This window comes from Pelophylax lessonae, assembly GCF_965119305.1.
Source record: "Pelophylax lessonae genome assembly, chromosome: 7".
In the NCBI taxonomy this organism is placed as follows: domain Eukaryota; kingdom Metazoa; phylum Chordata; class Amphibia; order Anura; family Ranidae; genus Pelophylax; species Pelophylax lessonae.
In genome coordinates, this window is record NC_138774.1 from 180,097,864 (window position 1) to 180,113,943 (window position 16,080).

Consider the following 16,080-nt stretch of genomic DNA (forward strand, 5'->3'; position numbering starts at 1 on the left):
GCAGGGAGAGTCGCAATTCAAGACGCACAAAATGGGGGTTAAGAAACCGCACGGCGTCCAGTGAGGTAGCCACCTCACCAATCATCCCTGCACCGAACAGGGATGGGTCGTTCACTGTGCCAGGAGCGTTACCAGGCTGAACGCTCGATGGCAGGCTGGGAAGCCACTGACCCACGACCTGCGACCAGGGGGATCAGCCCGAGACCCAGCCCGCATGATCCTCTTCATCAGAAGAACTAACTAACGCTGACAAAAATAACAGCTAAGTAAAGGTAGAGAGAAAACTCAAACAAAATTTCAAAAAGAAGAAAGAGTCTGGGGCAGAAAGCCCCAGCACAGGAAAAGCCAGCCACTCCTGACAAGCTAGACATTAAAAACTGAGATATGGTTGCAGGAAGTAGGAGGGTATTGACTGAGGGGACCACCCCTTGAGGGTGGGATATGTTAAAAGCTTTAATGTTAACATATTCTGTTGCCTAGCTACTCCTTCGGAGCAAAGTCTAATACCCCATATGTGACGAATATGAAGAGACGCGGCGACTGTCGGAGGACGTAAGAGAAAACTGCATTTGAAAGACAGCTGCGCAAATACCATGTGACATAAAATATTGCATCGACCGCCATTTTATTCTCCCGAGTCTTTGCTAAATAAATATATATAATGTTTGGGGGTTCTAAGTAATTTTCTAGCAAAAAATCCCCAAAGAGGGATTGTTTACCCCTCAGTTAAACATGAGAAGAAACAAATCCAATGCTCTCTGTTTTTTTTTTGTTTTTTTTTTTAAACCCGATACATAAAAGGATACTGGCATTAACAAATATCAAATGGTGCATGTAAAATGAAGAATCCCTGAGGATTAGGCTCCCAGGGGGTCTCGCTAACTACTGTTTGCTGACATCACAAAGGGGGCATGTCCAAAACCTGATTTATTTGAAGGCCCCAACACTTTCATGGCAATGTAGCAATTTGAAAATGTCTTTGAAGACTTTATTTGTAACAATAGTGCTTAGCCCCTCTAAACTGATAAATTGCTTTGGTCCTCCAGAAAATAGTTTATTGATAGAACAGTCTGAGGTCACAGACACTGGCAACACAATCAGGATGTCTAGGACATCAATGACAGTGGACATTTTATTTTTTCATACATTGATATCTATAGGAGTTTGATGCACAGTAAAAGGTATATACAGTACTTGTGGGTTTATTTGATCAGAGAAATTAATTTATATAGTCTTAGAGCCCATTCACATTAGCGCGACTTGTCAGGCGACTTGTTGAGTTGTACAGGACCCGTTCTAATAGGAGCGACACAAGTCACTCCGACTTAGAAAAAGGGTCCTGTACTACTTTGGGGCAACCTCGGAGCGACTTGCATAGACTTCCATTATGTGAAGTCCCTGCAAGTCGCGCCAAAGTCGCGGTGCACAGCGGTGCACGCGACTTCACAGGTCGCCCCCTGAAGTCGCGTCGCCTCAGTGTGAACCGGCTCTGAACGCTGTGGTTTTTTGTTTTGTTTTTTATATTTTCTAAAAGCAGAGGGCTTGTAGAGTAAAAAGATAGTAGTTGCAATTTTTTTATGTTGCACGATATTTGCACATCTGTTTATCAAACACATATATTCAGGAAAACAATATAATAAAATTAATTTTAGTGTACACAAACACAATATAAATACCCCATTTTGTAAATAAATAAAATTGCGTGCGCCTGTGATATAGTGAAAAATATTGGTACCCAAAAATCTTATTAGGGAAAGCTTTAAAAGCCTTTACAGACCAGCAGTTTAGAGTTAACTGTGAGCTCTGGCACTAGAATGATTGATGTTACTGGCGATACTTCACAAGTGGTGTGATCATGATTTTCATACAAGTATGAACCCTGGGTTAATTTGCATTTGTGGGTGTGTGCAGGGCAATGTGTTGCATTTAATTTTTAGGTTTTTTTTAAATAAATTTTATTATAATTTTATTTTTTAAATTTTATGTATTGTTTCCTTGTTGCTCCCAGTGTTAATTTCATCAACAAAAATGTTTGTCAAAGTTTTCGTCAGTGGGATTTTTACAGTGACGAAAACAACACGAAAAAAGTACCGCACATTTTCGTCCACTGACGAAAACTATGACGAAAATCAAATCAGTTTTCATTAACGAACGAAAACAGGATGAAAATGTGAGGTAAGGACGTTTACTAAATTCTGGTTTTCACTGAGCTCCTCCTGCTCCCAGCAAGCCAGCGAGTTGAAGCGACTGTGAGCACTGTTCGTGATGACTGCCAGAGATCAGAGCAACACTATGCATTACAGGCCATCCCTCAGACCGGAGGTCACCATCCAGCACTGTGCAGCATTACAGGCCTCCTCTGACCAGTGACCACTGGCATGGCAGCACCCAGAGCACTGTGCAAATACTGGCCATAACTCAGACCTGAGACTACCATTCAGCACTCTGCAGCATTACAGGCCTCCACTGACAAGTGACCACCGACATGGTGAGACCACCATTCCATAGTTGCCAACATTTAAAAAAAAATTTCCAGGGACACTTTGCAGCACAGCTGTCAATTGCCACACCAGCTTGCTGAAGCTCCGCCCACTCTGCCTAATTAATCTCACCTATTTATCAGATTATAGAGTCTACTCAGAGAATTACAGGAAATTAAAAAGGGAATTTCAAACTTAAGGCCACAGTAGCAGAGTTGGAATAAGTCTCCCATTCAGCTGCACTACTTCTGTGTAACATTTATGGGCAGCCCGATTAACAGGGACAATATAAATTACCTGGGACAGGCTCCTATTTGCAGGGACTGTCCCAGGAAAAAAGGGACAGTTGGCAAGTATGCCATTCAGCACTCTGCAGCATTACAGGCCTCCTCTGATCAGTGACATGGCGGCATCTAGAGCACTGTGCATTAAAGGCCATCCCTCAGACCTGAGACCACCATCCAGCATTCTGTAGCATTACAGCCACTGTCTAAAGCACTGTGCAGCATCACAGGCCTCCTCAAACCACAGTCCGGGGCACTGTGCAGCATTACAAGCCTCCTCAGACCACCGTCCAGAGCACTGTGCAAGCATTACAAGCCTCCTCAGACCACCATCCAGAGCACTGTGCAGCATTACAGGCCTCCTCTGAAGACCGTCCAGGGCACTGTGCAGCATTACAAGCCTCCTCAGACCATCCAGAGTGGCTAAATCTGTATCTGCGAGTTTGTTCAAACCTTAGCACTATAAATAATAACATGATATTAGATTTTTTTGCTTCAGGAGTATATAATGAGTTTGGAAATTCTATAGAAATGCTTAAATAATGCATTACAATTTAACTAAACACATTAGATTTCAGTCAACTAAAATTATTTTATTTGACTAAAACGTACTGGAGATTTTAGTTGACGAAAATACGATGATATATACTAAATACTAAAATGGCATTTTAGTCAAAGACTATGACAAAAACGAAATCAACTGCAGATGACTAAAATGGGACTAAAACTAAATTGGCATTTTAGTCAAAAGCCTAACTAAAAACTAAATTGAAATTTGATGCTAAAATTAATATTGGTTGTTTCCAATTTAATTCCAGGCAGAGGAGATTGTTGTTCTTCGTGCTCCTCACGCCCCACCATGTTGAAGCCCACTGAGGTGGTTAGGGTGCTCCTGTTAAGAGCAGAAAAGCCTGAGAACCATGCGGGGGTAGGGTTGGGGGGGTATTTGGGGTTTCGAAGTTTGCACTGTGAAAGTGATTGGTGGCTATAAGTGTGCACTTACATGAACTTCTTAACTGAAATATACAGAAGATCCAATAAATTGTAGTGACATTAAAATTGCAACTGCCATAATTTTATTCTATGGGTCCTCTACTTTAGAAAAATATATAATGATATGAGGTTTTAGATGCACTCTTGTGTAAATAATTTGAATTTGAGCATACTGAATATGCTAAAAATGTAACAAATCAAAAGACTCAACTGAAATATTTAAATGGGACCTATAGCCTTGTCAATAGTAATGATCATATTAGTCCGTATCCATATAATAAACACGTTGTTTATGAGGATAATTTGTAATTATCTATGTATATAGATGCAGACATGTTTGCTTCCTTACTTATGAAAGTTCTGTTTCCTGGTGGCACCTTCCTAATCCTATGCATCTCATTGTAAGTAGGGATGATTGAACGGTTTGGGTCGACCATCGGTTCGACCCGAACATTGACTGTTCGAAATTCGGCCGAATTTTTGCTGAAAAAGTTCGGAATTCGGCAACCAGAGCCGACCAAAATGCAATGGGACAGGAACTGGGCTTTAAAAGCCCGTGATTGGACCAGAACCATCAGTAAAAGCCAATTGAGGGGGCAAGAGAATGCTAGGAATGTGATTGGAGTGACTAGGGGGTCCAGAGGCCAATCATTAGTGAATACGCCCCCCAGTATATAAGATAGCCCCGCCAAATCTCTAGCATTTTAATACAGGGACGTGGAAGAGAGTGGAAGCAGTTCTGTTACTTCTGCTCTCAAAGTGTCATTTAGCAATTATTAGTGTGAGGAAAGGGATATCTAGTGTAGTTAGGGTACTATTTTCCACTATAGTTAGATTTAATAATCTAGTTTATGTAGGGAAAGTGTTAAATCTAAAGGTGACCATAGTGTAGGGTTAACTGACTGACTGCTATGGCAGGGTGACAAAACACTTCCATGTCAGGGTGACCGCTATAGAGAAAAGATTGTTTCTCTTAGAACACTTACAGAACAGGATGGTGGCTTCTCCCCTGTCACCCTGCTTTTTGTTGCAGGCGTTTATAGGGCTTTTTTGAGGACATGTTTGGAGTCAGGCATGACATCTGAACTTCTGTGTAGGGGTATATATACACACACACATGTATGTATATATACACATACACATATATAGGTGTGAAAGTAGCAGAAACCTATGCTTGCGCTAATGAAATAATTAACAGGCATATGGCTTCTCTGCTATAACACCTATATATGTGTATGTGTATAAATACATATAAGTGTGTGTGTGTATATATACCCCTATACAGAATTTCAGATGTTTTGCCTGCCTCCAAAGACCCCCAAAAAATGCCCAAAAAAAACGCCTGCTGCAAAAACACACCTGGGCGTTTTTGTAGCTGGCATTTTTTGGGCGTCTTTGGAGGCAGGCATAACATCAGAACTTCTGTGTAGGGGTATATATACACACACAAATGTATGTATATATACACTGTGACGGTATGCGAGGTGAGATAGTGGATAATCGCTATATTTCACCTCGCATACGTTCTGTGGTGAGAGACTGAACCGGAATCCGGCCCGGGTTTTTCCAGCCTCTGTGACAGGCTAGGTTCCGGTCCAGAGATTGTGAGTTACCTGAGTCCATGCTCAGGTGGACTTTAAATTAACAGGAAAAGAGCACAGAAAGGCTCTGGCCTGCCTGAGACTCAGGAGGGAATCTGAGAGAAGAGCTCTGTGTGGACTTTCAAAAGAACAGGTTTGCTTTACTATGTGTTTTTGTGGGTGATGGGGACCAGCCCCACACTGTACAGTGAGGAAAACCATTGTTTAGTTTAGCGCCGGACGGCAAGGATTTATTTTATTGTTTTGTTGTTTTTGTATCTTTGCAAACCTCTGCTGAAATAAAGCTGGCAATCCACCAGACTTTAAAGAAACTACCTGTGTGCTGGCCTTAAGTTCCTGTGAAAGGTGATCCCTGTGAGCTAATTCCCCACACGTGGTGGACTCAGCGGGCAGTTTCTAAAGATGGAGGAAATGCTAAAGGCCCTGCTACAGGCTAATGCAGCTCAGCGAGAAACAAACCGCCAAATCGCAGAGGCCGCTAGAGCACAACAGGAGGCTACTGCAGAACAACTGGCAGCACAACAGGAGGCTACTGCTGCACAACTGGCAGCACAACAGGCAGCCCAGCAGGAGATGAACCGCCAAATCGCAGAGGCCGCTAGAGCACAACAGGAGGTTGCTACAGCACAACAGGCAGCCCAACAGGAGGTTGCTGCAGCACAACAGGCAGCCCAGCAGGAGATGAACCGGCAGTTTGCAGAGGCTCTGCTGGAGTTAAAGAAAGAATTTGCATCTCCTGTACTAGCTGAACCAAAATTGGTACGTGCCTCGTACCACCTGCAAAAGATGACACCGGCCGATGATGTGGAAGCATACCTGGCGACTTTTGAGAGAGTCGCTGTCCGTGAAGGTTGGCCAAACGAACAGTGGGTGGGCCTGTTAGCCCCATTTCTGACAGGAGAATCGCAAAAAGCGTATTTTGACCTGGACCCAGATAAAGCCCAGGACTATGAGACTCTGAAAGTGGAGATACTCGCGCGCTTGGGTGTCACCATGGCAGTCCGGGCCCAGCGCGTGCATCAGTGGACCTATTCCAGCAGCAAGCCACCCCGTTCTCAAATGTTTGACCTGGTCCACCTCACCAAAAAGTGGTTGCAACCAGAGACCTTGACGGGCCCCCAGATCGTGGAGCGTGTGGTAATGGACCAGTACCTGCGCGCGCTCCCTGCTGCTCTGAGGAAGTGGGTCGGACAGGGGGACCCCAAAACTGCAACCGAATTGGTGGACCTAGTGGAGAGGTACAGTGCTACGGAGGACTTGGTGAACCCGTCTACGCCCCACTTCAGTGTGTCTAGGGGTGCAAGATCGCCCAGCGGTTCTGGTAAGACTGTTCCAGGGTTCAGGTGCATGGGGAAACTAGATAAGACTGTCGTTACCGCTAATGAGACTGTTGGTCCTAGGCCTGGAGACTGGCCAAAGAAGCCAGGAAGGTCTTTGGACCACTAAGAGGACTGGGGATAGAGCACATACAGTGTTTCCGCTGCCATGCATTTGGGCATATTGCTGCAAACTGTCCTATAAATGATGAACCTATGCAATGCGATTTTGCTTATAGGAAAAGACGCATATCTTTGTTTGCACAGGTCGCATATACTGCTTCATGTCAGAGTCGCATTGAAAAGCAAATGTGTGTTATTGCAGTGGATGGAAAGCCGCTCACAGCCCTGCTAGACTCTGGAAGTGTAGTGACCCTAGTCAGAAGTGATTGTGTAAATCCCACAAAATTACACCCCAGCACTATTGGGGTCATTTGCATCCATGGGGACACTCGGGACTACCAGACAGCAGTGGTTGAGGTTGATACCCCTTGGGGCAGTGTGACCCATTCAGTGGGGGTGGTGCCTTCGCTACTTCATGAAGCTTTAGTGGGGAGGGATTTCCCCCATTTTTGGAGGTTGTGGGAGAACAAGGGGAGGCTGGTGGAGAGAGCTCCCCCTGCTCCGGAAGCACAGGAACTCTCACCAGACCCTTTTTGCCAAAGGGAAGGAAACCCTGTTGGGGGAATCGAGGGAGCTGGAGATCCTCTTCCTTTCCCTGTAATGGCTGGGGAGCCGGAGGACCTGGAAGCTAGCTCCCAGCCAGAGGGAGGACATTTCTGGACCTGACAATGAGAGTAGCCAGAATGTGGTACCCGACTTAGAAGTCAGGAGAGAGGATTTCTGTACCGAGCAATTACGAGATGTCACCCTCCTTAGAGCCAGAGAAAACGCTAAGATGGTGGATGGGGAACCAGTAGATCCTCACTGTACGGTGTCTTTTCCCTACATGGCCATTAAAAACAATTTACTGTATCAGGTGATAAAACGGGGAGAGGATGAGGTTGAACAGCTGCTGGTTCCCAAACCCTTCCGCAGGTTGGTCCTAGACCTGGCCCATGGTCATGTAATGGGGGGACATCTCGGTATCGAAAAGACCAGGGAGAGAATCACCCAGAGATTTTTCTGGCCCGGGTTGCATGCAGATGTCAGGGGGTACTGTGAATCATGCCCTGAATGCCAAATGTCGGCACCATCGCCCCATTTTCGCAGTCCCCTGGTCCTTCTACCAATCATCGAGGTTCCTTTTGAGAGGATCGGCATGGACCTGGTGGGGCCGGTAGGGAAGTCTGCCCGGGGTCACCAGCATATTCTGGTAATCCTAGACTATGCGACACGCTATCCTGAGGCCATACCCTTGCGTAACACTTCCGCTAAGGCTATCGCCAAGGAGTTAGTCCAGGTGTTTAGTCGAGTGGGAATCCCAAAAGAGATCTTAACCGATCAGGGCACCCCATTTATGTCCAGGGTTACCAAGGAACTGTGTAGATTATATAAAATCTTCTATCTCCGTACCTCTGTCTACCACCCCCAAACGGATGGTTTGGTCGAAAGATTTAATAAAACCTTGAAAAGTATGCTAAAAAAGGTGGTTGACAAAGATGGGAGAAATTGGGATTTTTTTTGCTCCCATATCTTATGTTTTCCATACGAGAGGTTCCGCAAGCATTCACAGGCTATTCTCCCTTTGAGCTCTTGTATGGTAGACATCCCAGGAGGCTGCTGGATGTTGCCAAAGAAACATCGGAAGGTGAGGCCACCCCATATAGAAGCGTCATAGAGCATATCTCCCTGATGCAAGATAGAATAACTGCTGTCCTGCCACTGGTACGAGAACATATGGAGCGAGCGCAGGAGGCCCAGAGGAGGGTCTATGATCGGGGTGCCAGAGTCCGTACTTTCAGCCCCGGGGACAGAGTGTTGGTACTGGTTCCCACGGTTGAAAGTAAGTTTCTAGCCAAGTGGCAGGGTCCCTTTGAAATTATCGAGAGGATAGGAGAGGTCAACTATAAAGTCTACCAACCAGGGAAAAGGAAACCACAACAAATTTATCATGTGAATCTCTTAAAGCCCTGGAAGGACAGAGAGACTTTATTGGCTGCATCTCCGGCCCCAGCAGACTGGGTGCCGGTGACACCTGGCGTCCCCATAACAGATTCCCTGTCAGTGGCACAACAAAATGATGTTAGGGGGTTTGTGTAAAAAAATAGAGACTTTTTCTCCCCCTTACCTGGACTGACCAATGTGATCCAGCATGATATAGTGACAGAACCAGGGGTTCGCGTAAATTTAAAGCCATATAGAATCCCAGAGGCCAGGCGAGAGGCAGTCGCAAAGGAAATAAAAAATATGTTAGAGTTGGATGTAATAGAAGAGTCCCACAGTGAGTGGTCGAGCCCCTTAGTATTGGTCCCAAAACCTGATAGCACTATCAGGTTTTGTAACGATTTTAGGAAACTCAACAGTGTATCCAAGTTCGATGCATACCCGATGCCTCGGGTCGACGAACTCGTGGACAGGTTGGGACAGGCCCGCTACATAACAACTCTAGATCTAACGAAAGGCTATTGGCAAATACCCCTAACTGAATCAGCCAAAGAGAAGACTGCCTTTTCCACTCCTGAGGGCTTGTTTCAATACAAGCGGATGCCTTTCGGTCTGCATGGGGCCCATGCATCCTTCCAGAGAATGATGGACAAAACTTTGAGACCACATCGCTCATACGCAGCTGCTTATTTGGACAATGTGGTCATCCATAGCCTAGATTGGGACTCGCATCTGCCCCGAGTACAAGCAGTGGTAGATTCCCTTAGGGAAGCAGGTCTCACGGCCAACCCAAAAAAGTGTGCCATAGGCCTGGAGGAGGCCAAATACCTTGGGTATGTTATTGGTCGGGGACTGGTCAAGCCTCAGACCAATAAGATTGAGGCAATTCAAAAGTGGCCCCAACCGGTAAACAAAAAAACAAGTTCGGGCCTTCCTAGGCATTACGGGGTATTACCGGCGGTTTATACCTAATTTTGCCACCATTGCCGCCCCTCTGATTGACCTAACGAAGGGTAGAGGGTCGGGCATGGTCAAATGGAATCCTGAAGCGGAGGAGGCGTTTCAGAGGTTAAAGCAGGCCCTTTGTGGACTGCCGGTGCTGGTGACTCCGGACTTCACAAAGGAGTTTGTGGTACAGACTGACGCCTCCGAGGTGGGCCTAGGTGCTGTACTATCCCAGAACAGAGGTGGTGAGGAGCACCCGGTTGTATACCTGAGCCGAAAGCTGAACAAGCATGAAAAAAACTATGCTATTGTTGAGAAGGAATGTCTTGCTGTTAAGTGGGCTTTGGACTCCCTGAAGTATTACTTGTTGGGGAGGTCGTTTAAGTTGGTCACTGACCATGCTCCCCTAAAGTGGATGTGTGACAACAGGGAGAAAAATGGCCGCGTGACAAGATGGTTCCTGGCTCTACAGCCGTTCAAATTTACAGTAGAGCATAGGCCGGGCAAGCTCCAAAACAATGCGAATGCCCTCTCCCGCATGCACTGTGTGATTGGGTCTATTGCTCAATCGCCGGCGCTTGAGCAGAGGGGGAGGATATGTGACGGTATGCGAGGTGAGATAGTGGATAATCGCTATATTTCACCTCGCATACGTTCTGTGGTGAGAGACTGAACCGGAATCCGGCCCGGGTTTTTCCAGCCTCTGTGACAGGCTAGGTTCCGGTCCAGAGATTGTGAGTTACCTGAGTCCATGCTCAGGTGGACTTTAAATTAACAGGAAAAGAGCACAGAAAGGCTCTGGCCTGCCTGAGACTCAGGAGGGAATCTGAGAGAGGAGCTCTGTGTGGACTTTCAAAAGAACAGGTTTGCTTTACTATGTGTTTTTGTGGGTGATGGGGACCAGCCCCACACTGTATAGTGAGGAAAACTGTTGTTTAGTTTAGCGCTGGACGGCAAGGATTTATTTTATTGTTTTGTTGTTTTTGTATCTTTGCAAACCTCTGCTGAAATAAAGCTGGCAATCCACCAGACTTTAAAGAAACTACCTGCGTGCTGGCCTTAAGTTCCTGTGAAAGGTGATCCCTGTGAGCTAATTCTCCACAACACATACACATATATAGGTGTGAAAGTAGCAGAAACCTATGCTTGCGCTAATGAAATAATTAACAGGCATATGGCTTCTCTGCTATAACACCTATATATGTGTATGTGTATAAATACATATAAGTGTGTGTGTATATATACCCCTATACAGAAGTTCAGATGTTATGCCTGCCTCCAAAGACCCCCAAAAAATGCCCAAAACAAACCGCCTGCAACAACACACCTGGGTGTTTTTTTTTTTTTGGCACGGGTGTTTTTTGGGCGTCTTTGGAGGCAGGCATAGCATCTGAACTTCTGTATAGGGGTATATATACACACACTTATATGTATTTATACACATACACACATATAGGTGTTATAGCAGAGAAGCCATATGGGTGTTAATTATTTCATTAGCGCAAGCATAGTTTTCTGCTACTTTCCCACCTATTTATGTGTATGTGTATATATACATACATGAGTGTGTGTATATATACCCCAACACACAAGTTCTGATGTCATGCCTGACTCCAAACATGTCCTCAAAAAAGCCCAATAAAACGCCTGCAACAAAAAGCCGGGTGTAAAAGTAGCGAAGCTACTAACCTGTTCTATATTTATTCTAATATAAACAAACTTTTTTTTTCTGGTTCTGGACATGCTACAGAGCTGAAACTTCACAGGTACACTTTTTAGACCCCCCAGACACTAAATCCAAAGAAATCTCTTTTTTTTTTTTCAATAATTTTTTCAATAATTGGCTCTCTATCAAAAATGAAAATTTAAGAACTTTTTTTTGTGTGATTAATAGTCCCTGGGGCATGACCCAGAACCCTAGGCACTTTTTAGGGGCATTTGTTGGGTTTTAGGGCTTCAAAATTGTGTTTTTTGATTACCGAAGTTCGGGTCCCATTGATTTCAATGGGGTTCTGAAATCCGGGCCGAACTTTCGGGAAGTTCGGGTGTTCTGGTCGAACCGAACTTTTGAAAAGTTCGATCATCCCTAATTTTAAGCCCATTTATACATGGTCTCTGAGAACATCAGACTTTACGATTGGTGGTCAGAGACCATGTGATTTGAGGCTGGCTATTTTGTTTTCGTTTAACCAGTGGGTTTAACAAAAAGACTGACCCAACTCCAAAAAGGCACGCCAGAACCTGAAGACAAACTGTCTCCCATGGTCTGAAACAATCTCCTTAGGCAACCTGTGTAAACGGAAGACCTCCCTGGCAAAAACCAAGGCAAGCTCCTGGATGGTAGGCAGCCACTTGAAAGGAACACAGTAGCACATCTTGGAGAAGCGGTCATCAGTCATGAGCATAACCATGTAACCTCAAGATGCGGGAAGTTCCACAATAAAATCCATGGCCAGATGAGACCAGGGATGCTCCCCATTGGGAATGGAATGCAGTACGCCCAAGGGAAGGTGCCGAGATTTGTTCTGGGCACAGACCGAACAAGCAGCCACATACGCAACAACATCAGTGCGGAGAGATGGCCACCAGAACTGACGAAAAATAGCCCAGGACATCTGGTTCTTACCGGGGTGACTGACAGTCTTGGTATTGTGGTATGTGCACAACAGTCTGATGCGCAACCCCTCGGGTACAAAACATTTGCCAGCAGGTCTCTCTGTGGGAGCATCAGGTTGGGAAGCCAAGATCTGTTCCCCAAGAGGAGAAGTTAAGGGGGTACAGTTGGCAGCCAGGATATAATCTGAAGGTATGACCGGCAAGACAAGGCATCAGGTTTAACATTCTTGGAGCCAGGCAAATAGGAGACCACATACAGTAGTTAAATCGAGATAAGAACAAGGCCCATCTGGCCTGACAGGGTGTGAGCCTCTTGCAGTGGTGTAACTAGAACCTTCAGGGCCCCGATGCAAGAAACCATAAAGGGCCCCCCCGGACGGGGCCCTTCCCTCCCAGCCTGGTGGCGGAACGCCAGGGCCGGTCGCAAGTGCAATGTTTGTGTGGTAGTTATGCCATTGGTGTCAGTAGTTTTTTATTTTAATTAAATTTTTCTAGAATTTGCTTAAGGATTCTTTCACACGGTCCCCCTCCGTAGGCGGATCCGTGCTGCTGCAGTGCGGAGAGGGAGGTGTCACAGCCCCCGCTGCTCTCTATGGGGGATCGGATGAGAGTGGACCGCCTGTCCGCTCTCATCCAATCACTGAACGGATGGAAAAATAGGGTTTCCATCCGTCCAGATTTCACAGACAGGATCGGATACGGATGGCAGCGGATGTCAGCGGAGGTGTCTCCGCTGACATCCGCTGCCCCATAGAGCTGCATGGAGGATCTGATCAGATCCTCCTAAAAAACTGACAGGCGGATCTGATCGGATCGCCCGTGTGAAAGAGCCCTTATTCATTTTTTTTTTTTTTTTTTTTTACAATATGGATGGTAGGAAGATGACAGGGGGATGAAGATGACTGGGGGTGGGATTGTAGGAAGATGACAGTGGGGATGAAGATGACTGGGGGTGGGATGGTAGGAAGATGACAGTGGGGATGAAGATGACTGGGGGTGGGATGGTAGGAAGATGACAGTGGGGATGAAGATGACAGGGGTGGGATGGTAGGAAGATGACAGTGGGGATGAAGATGACAGGGGTGGGATGGTAGGAAGATGACAGTGGGGATGAAGATGACAGGGGTGGGATGGTAGGAAGATGACAGTGGGGATGAAGATGACAGGGGTGGGATGGTAGGAAGATGACAGTGGGGATGAAGATGACAGGGGTGGGATGGTAGGAAGATGACAGTGGGGATGAAGATGACAGGGGATGGGATGGTAGGAAGATGACAGTGGGGATGAAGATGACAGGAGTGGGATGGTAGGAAGATGACAGGGGGTGGGGTGGTAGGAACTTTACACCTCCCCCCCAGCTCCACACACCCCTTCATCTCCATACACCCCCCCCAGCTTCACACACCCCTCCATCTCCAAACACCCCCCCCCAGCTTTACACACCCCTCCATCTCAATACACCCCCCCTCCAGCTTTACACACCCCTCCATCTCCATACACCCCCCCCCCCAGCTTTACACACAGGCAGCTGGGGAGAGAGACCAGCTGCTGTGTGTGTGTAACTCGCTGAGGATCGGGGAGCTCCGGGCTCAGCTGCGCTTGCCGCTCTCCTCTCTATACATACAGGGGGCCCTCTCAGGCCCCCTGCAGCATGGGGCCCAGTCGCCATGGCGACCCCTGCGACCCCTGTACGTCCGCCCCTGGCCTCTTGGTCTCCAAGAGATATGTCAGATTAATTTGATAAGTGAGAATGAGAACCGGAACCACAGAATCTTCCAGCAAGTGTCTCCATTCTTTTAGAGCAAGGATAATGGGCAAGAGCTCTCTGTCTCCAATCTTGTAATTGCATTCAGCTAGAGACAGCTTCTTGGAGAAGAACCCACAAGGAAGTAAGGGTCCATCAGGTGTCCGAAGCTGAGACAGGAGGGAGCCTACTCCCGTCTCAAACGCATCCAACTCTAGGACAAAGGGAAAACCAGGATTGGGAATTGGGATGAGATAGAATCGGCACCGAAGCGAAAGCAGACTTGAGGGCCTGATAAATTTCCTATAATAGTTGGCAAACCCAAGAAAACGCTGAATGGAACTGGGGCGAGGCCACTGTAGAACAGCCGAAACCTTCTGAGGGTCCATGGAGAACTCCTCAGCTGAAATTATGTAGCCCAAGAAGGCAACCTGAGACAGATGGAATTCACATTTCTCAAGCTTGCAGAAAAGCCCATTCTCACGTAACCATTGCAGCACCCGTCTGACATCCAGGAAGTGTGAGTTAATGGAGTCTGAGTAAATCAAGATGTCATCCAAATAGACCACCACGCATTGCTGCAACATATCACAAAATACATCATTGATGAACTCCTGGAAGACAGCAGGTGCATTGCAAAAGCCAAAAGGCAACACCAGAGATTTGTAATGACTGGTTCTGATATTAAGCGCTGTCTTTCACTTGTCTCCCTCCTTGATCCGAGGTTATACACGGTCCTTAAGTCAAGCTTGGTAAAGAACGTTGCACCCTTGAGTAGGTCAAACAATTTAGTAATCAATGGATTTGGATATGCGTTTTTGACTGTGATGCGATTGAGGCCCCTATAATCAATGCAAGGTTTCAACTCGCCCCACTTTTTCTTTATAAAGAAAAAACTGGCACCTGCTTGAGAAGTGGACTTGCGAATGTGCCCACGGACAAGTGCATCTGCAACATACTCTTCCATGGCCTTATTCCCTGCAACTGAGAGAGGATAAACCCTGCCACGAGGGGGAATGGCACCAGGTTGCAAGTTTATGGCACAATCATATGGACGAAGGGGAGGAAGAGTACCAGCACGCACCTTGTCAAACACATCCTGATATTCACGATATTCAGTAGGCAACATTGAATCCGAGGAGGTACAATGTACCTTAACAGGCCCATGGATACAAACAGCGCCACACTGTGGAGACAAAGAGAGGATCTCGATTAACTGCCAGTCAAAGATCGCATTGTGTTCCTGAAGCCACGGGTAACCCAAAACTACGGGGTAGTGTGGGGATGATATAACCTGGAAACAGGTTGACTCCCTGTGAAGAGCCCCTATCACCATATCAACCAGAAGAGTCTCGTGGGTAACCTGTCTCGGTTGCAGGGGTCTGCCATCAATTGCCTCCATGACTAGTGGAAAAACACTAGGCTGCAAGGGTATGGAATTAGCAGCAGTAAACGTACTGTCAATAAAGTAACCACAAGCACCGGAATCAACCAATGCCTTTAATGCACAGTAACCACCGAGCGCGCTGCTTAGGAGAGGACAACTGTGATTTGCGGTTTATCTTTACGGGAGACCAGGGACGAGGAAATTTCACCTAAGATCTACCCCCGACAGGACCTTAGGTGCGAGCAGTTCCCAGATGGTAGGACAAGATTTCAGGAAATGTCCACCAATACAGCAATACAGACACTGGCCCTCCCTCCTTCTAAAGGCCTGCTCAGCTTTGGAAAGGCAAGTAAACCCAAGCTGCATGGGTTTACAGCCAGACGCACCATCCCCAGGAGGTGTGGGAGGTGAGGGAGGAATGGGTGGGAAAGAAAACGTAGGAGCCAATCTGGTAGGAGGCCTCCACAGGCGCTCCTTAAATGATGGTCTCTCCCTGAGCCTGGTATCGATCAAAATCAGGAAGGAAATGAGAGCCTCAAGCTCATCAGGGATATCCTTGTCTGCAATCTTGTCCTTCAATGCATCGGAGAGACTATGAGAGAAGACAGCCACCAGAGTCTCATTATTGCACCTCTGCTGCCAGGGTACAAAATTTGATTGCACACTCG

At 46.6% G+C, this 16,080-nt stretch overlaps 1 protein-coding gene across 1 annotated transcript in view; it reads left to right on the forward strand.

Moving 5' to 3' along the window:
• Positions 1–6,009: 6,009 nt before the first annotated feature.
• Positions 6,010–16,080, forward strand: part of LOC309560559 (uncharacterized protein) — a gene marked incomplete at its 3' end in the record, with an annotated part of 42,492 nt that continues 32,421 nt past the window's right edge. Inside the window, exon 1 of the mRNA XM_082264185.1 lies at positions 6,010–6,747. Within this exon, the coding sequence (XP_082120311.1) occupies positions 6,040–6,747 (708 nt within the window). The 5' untranslated portion in view covers positions 6,010–6,039. The remainder of the gene's footprint in view (positions 6,748–16,080) is intronic.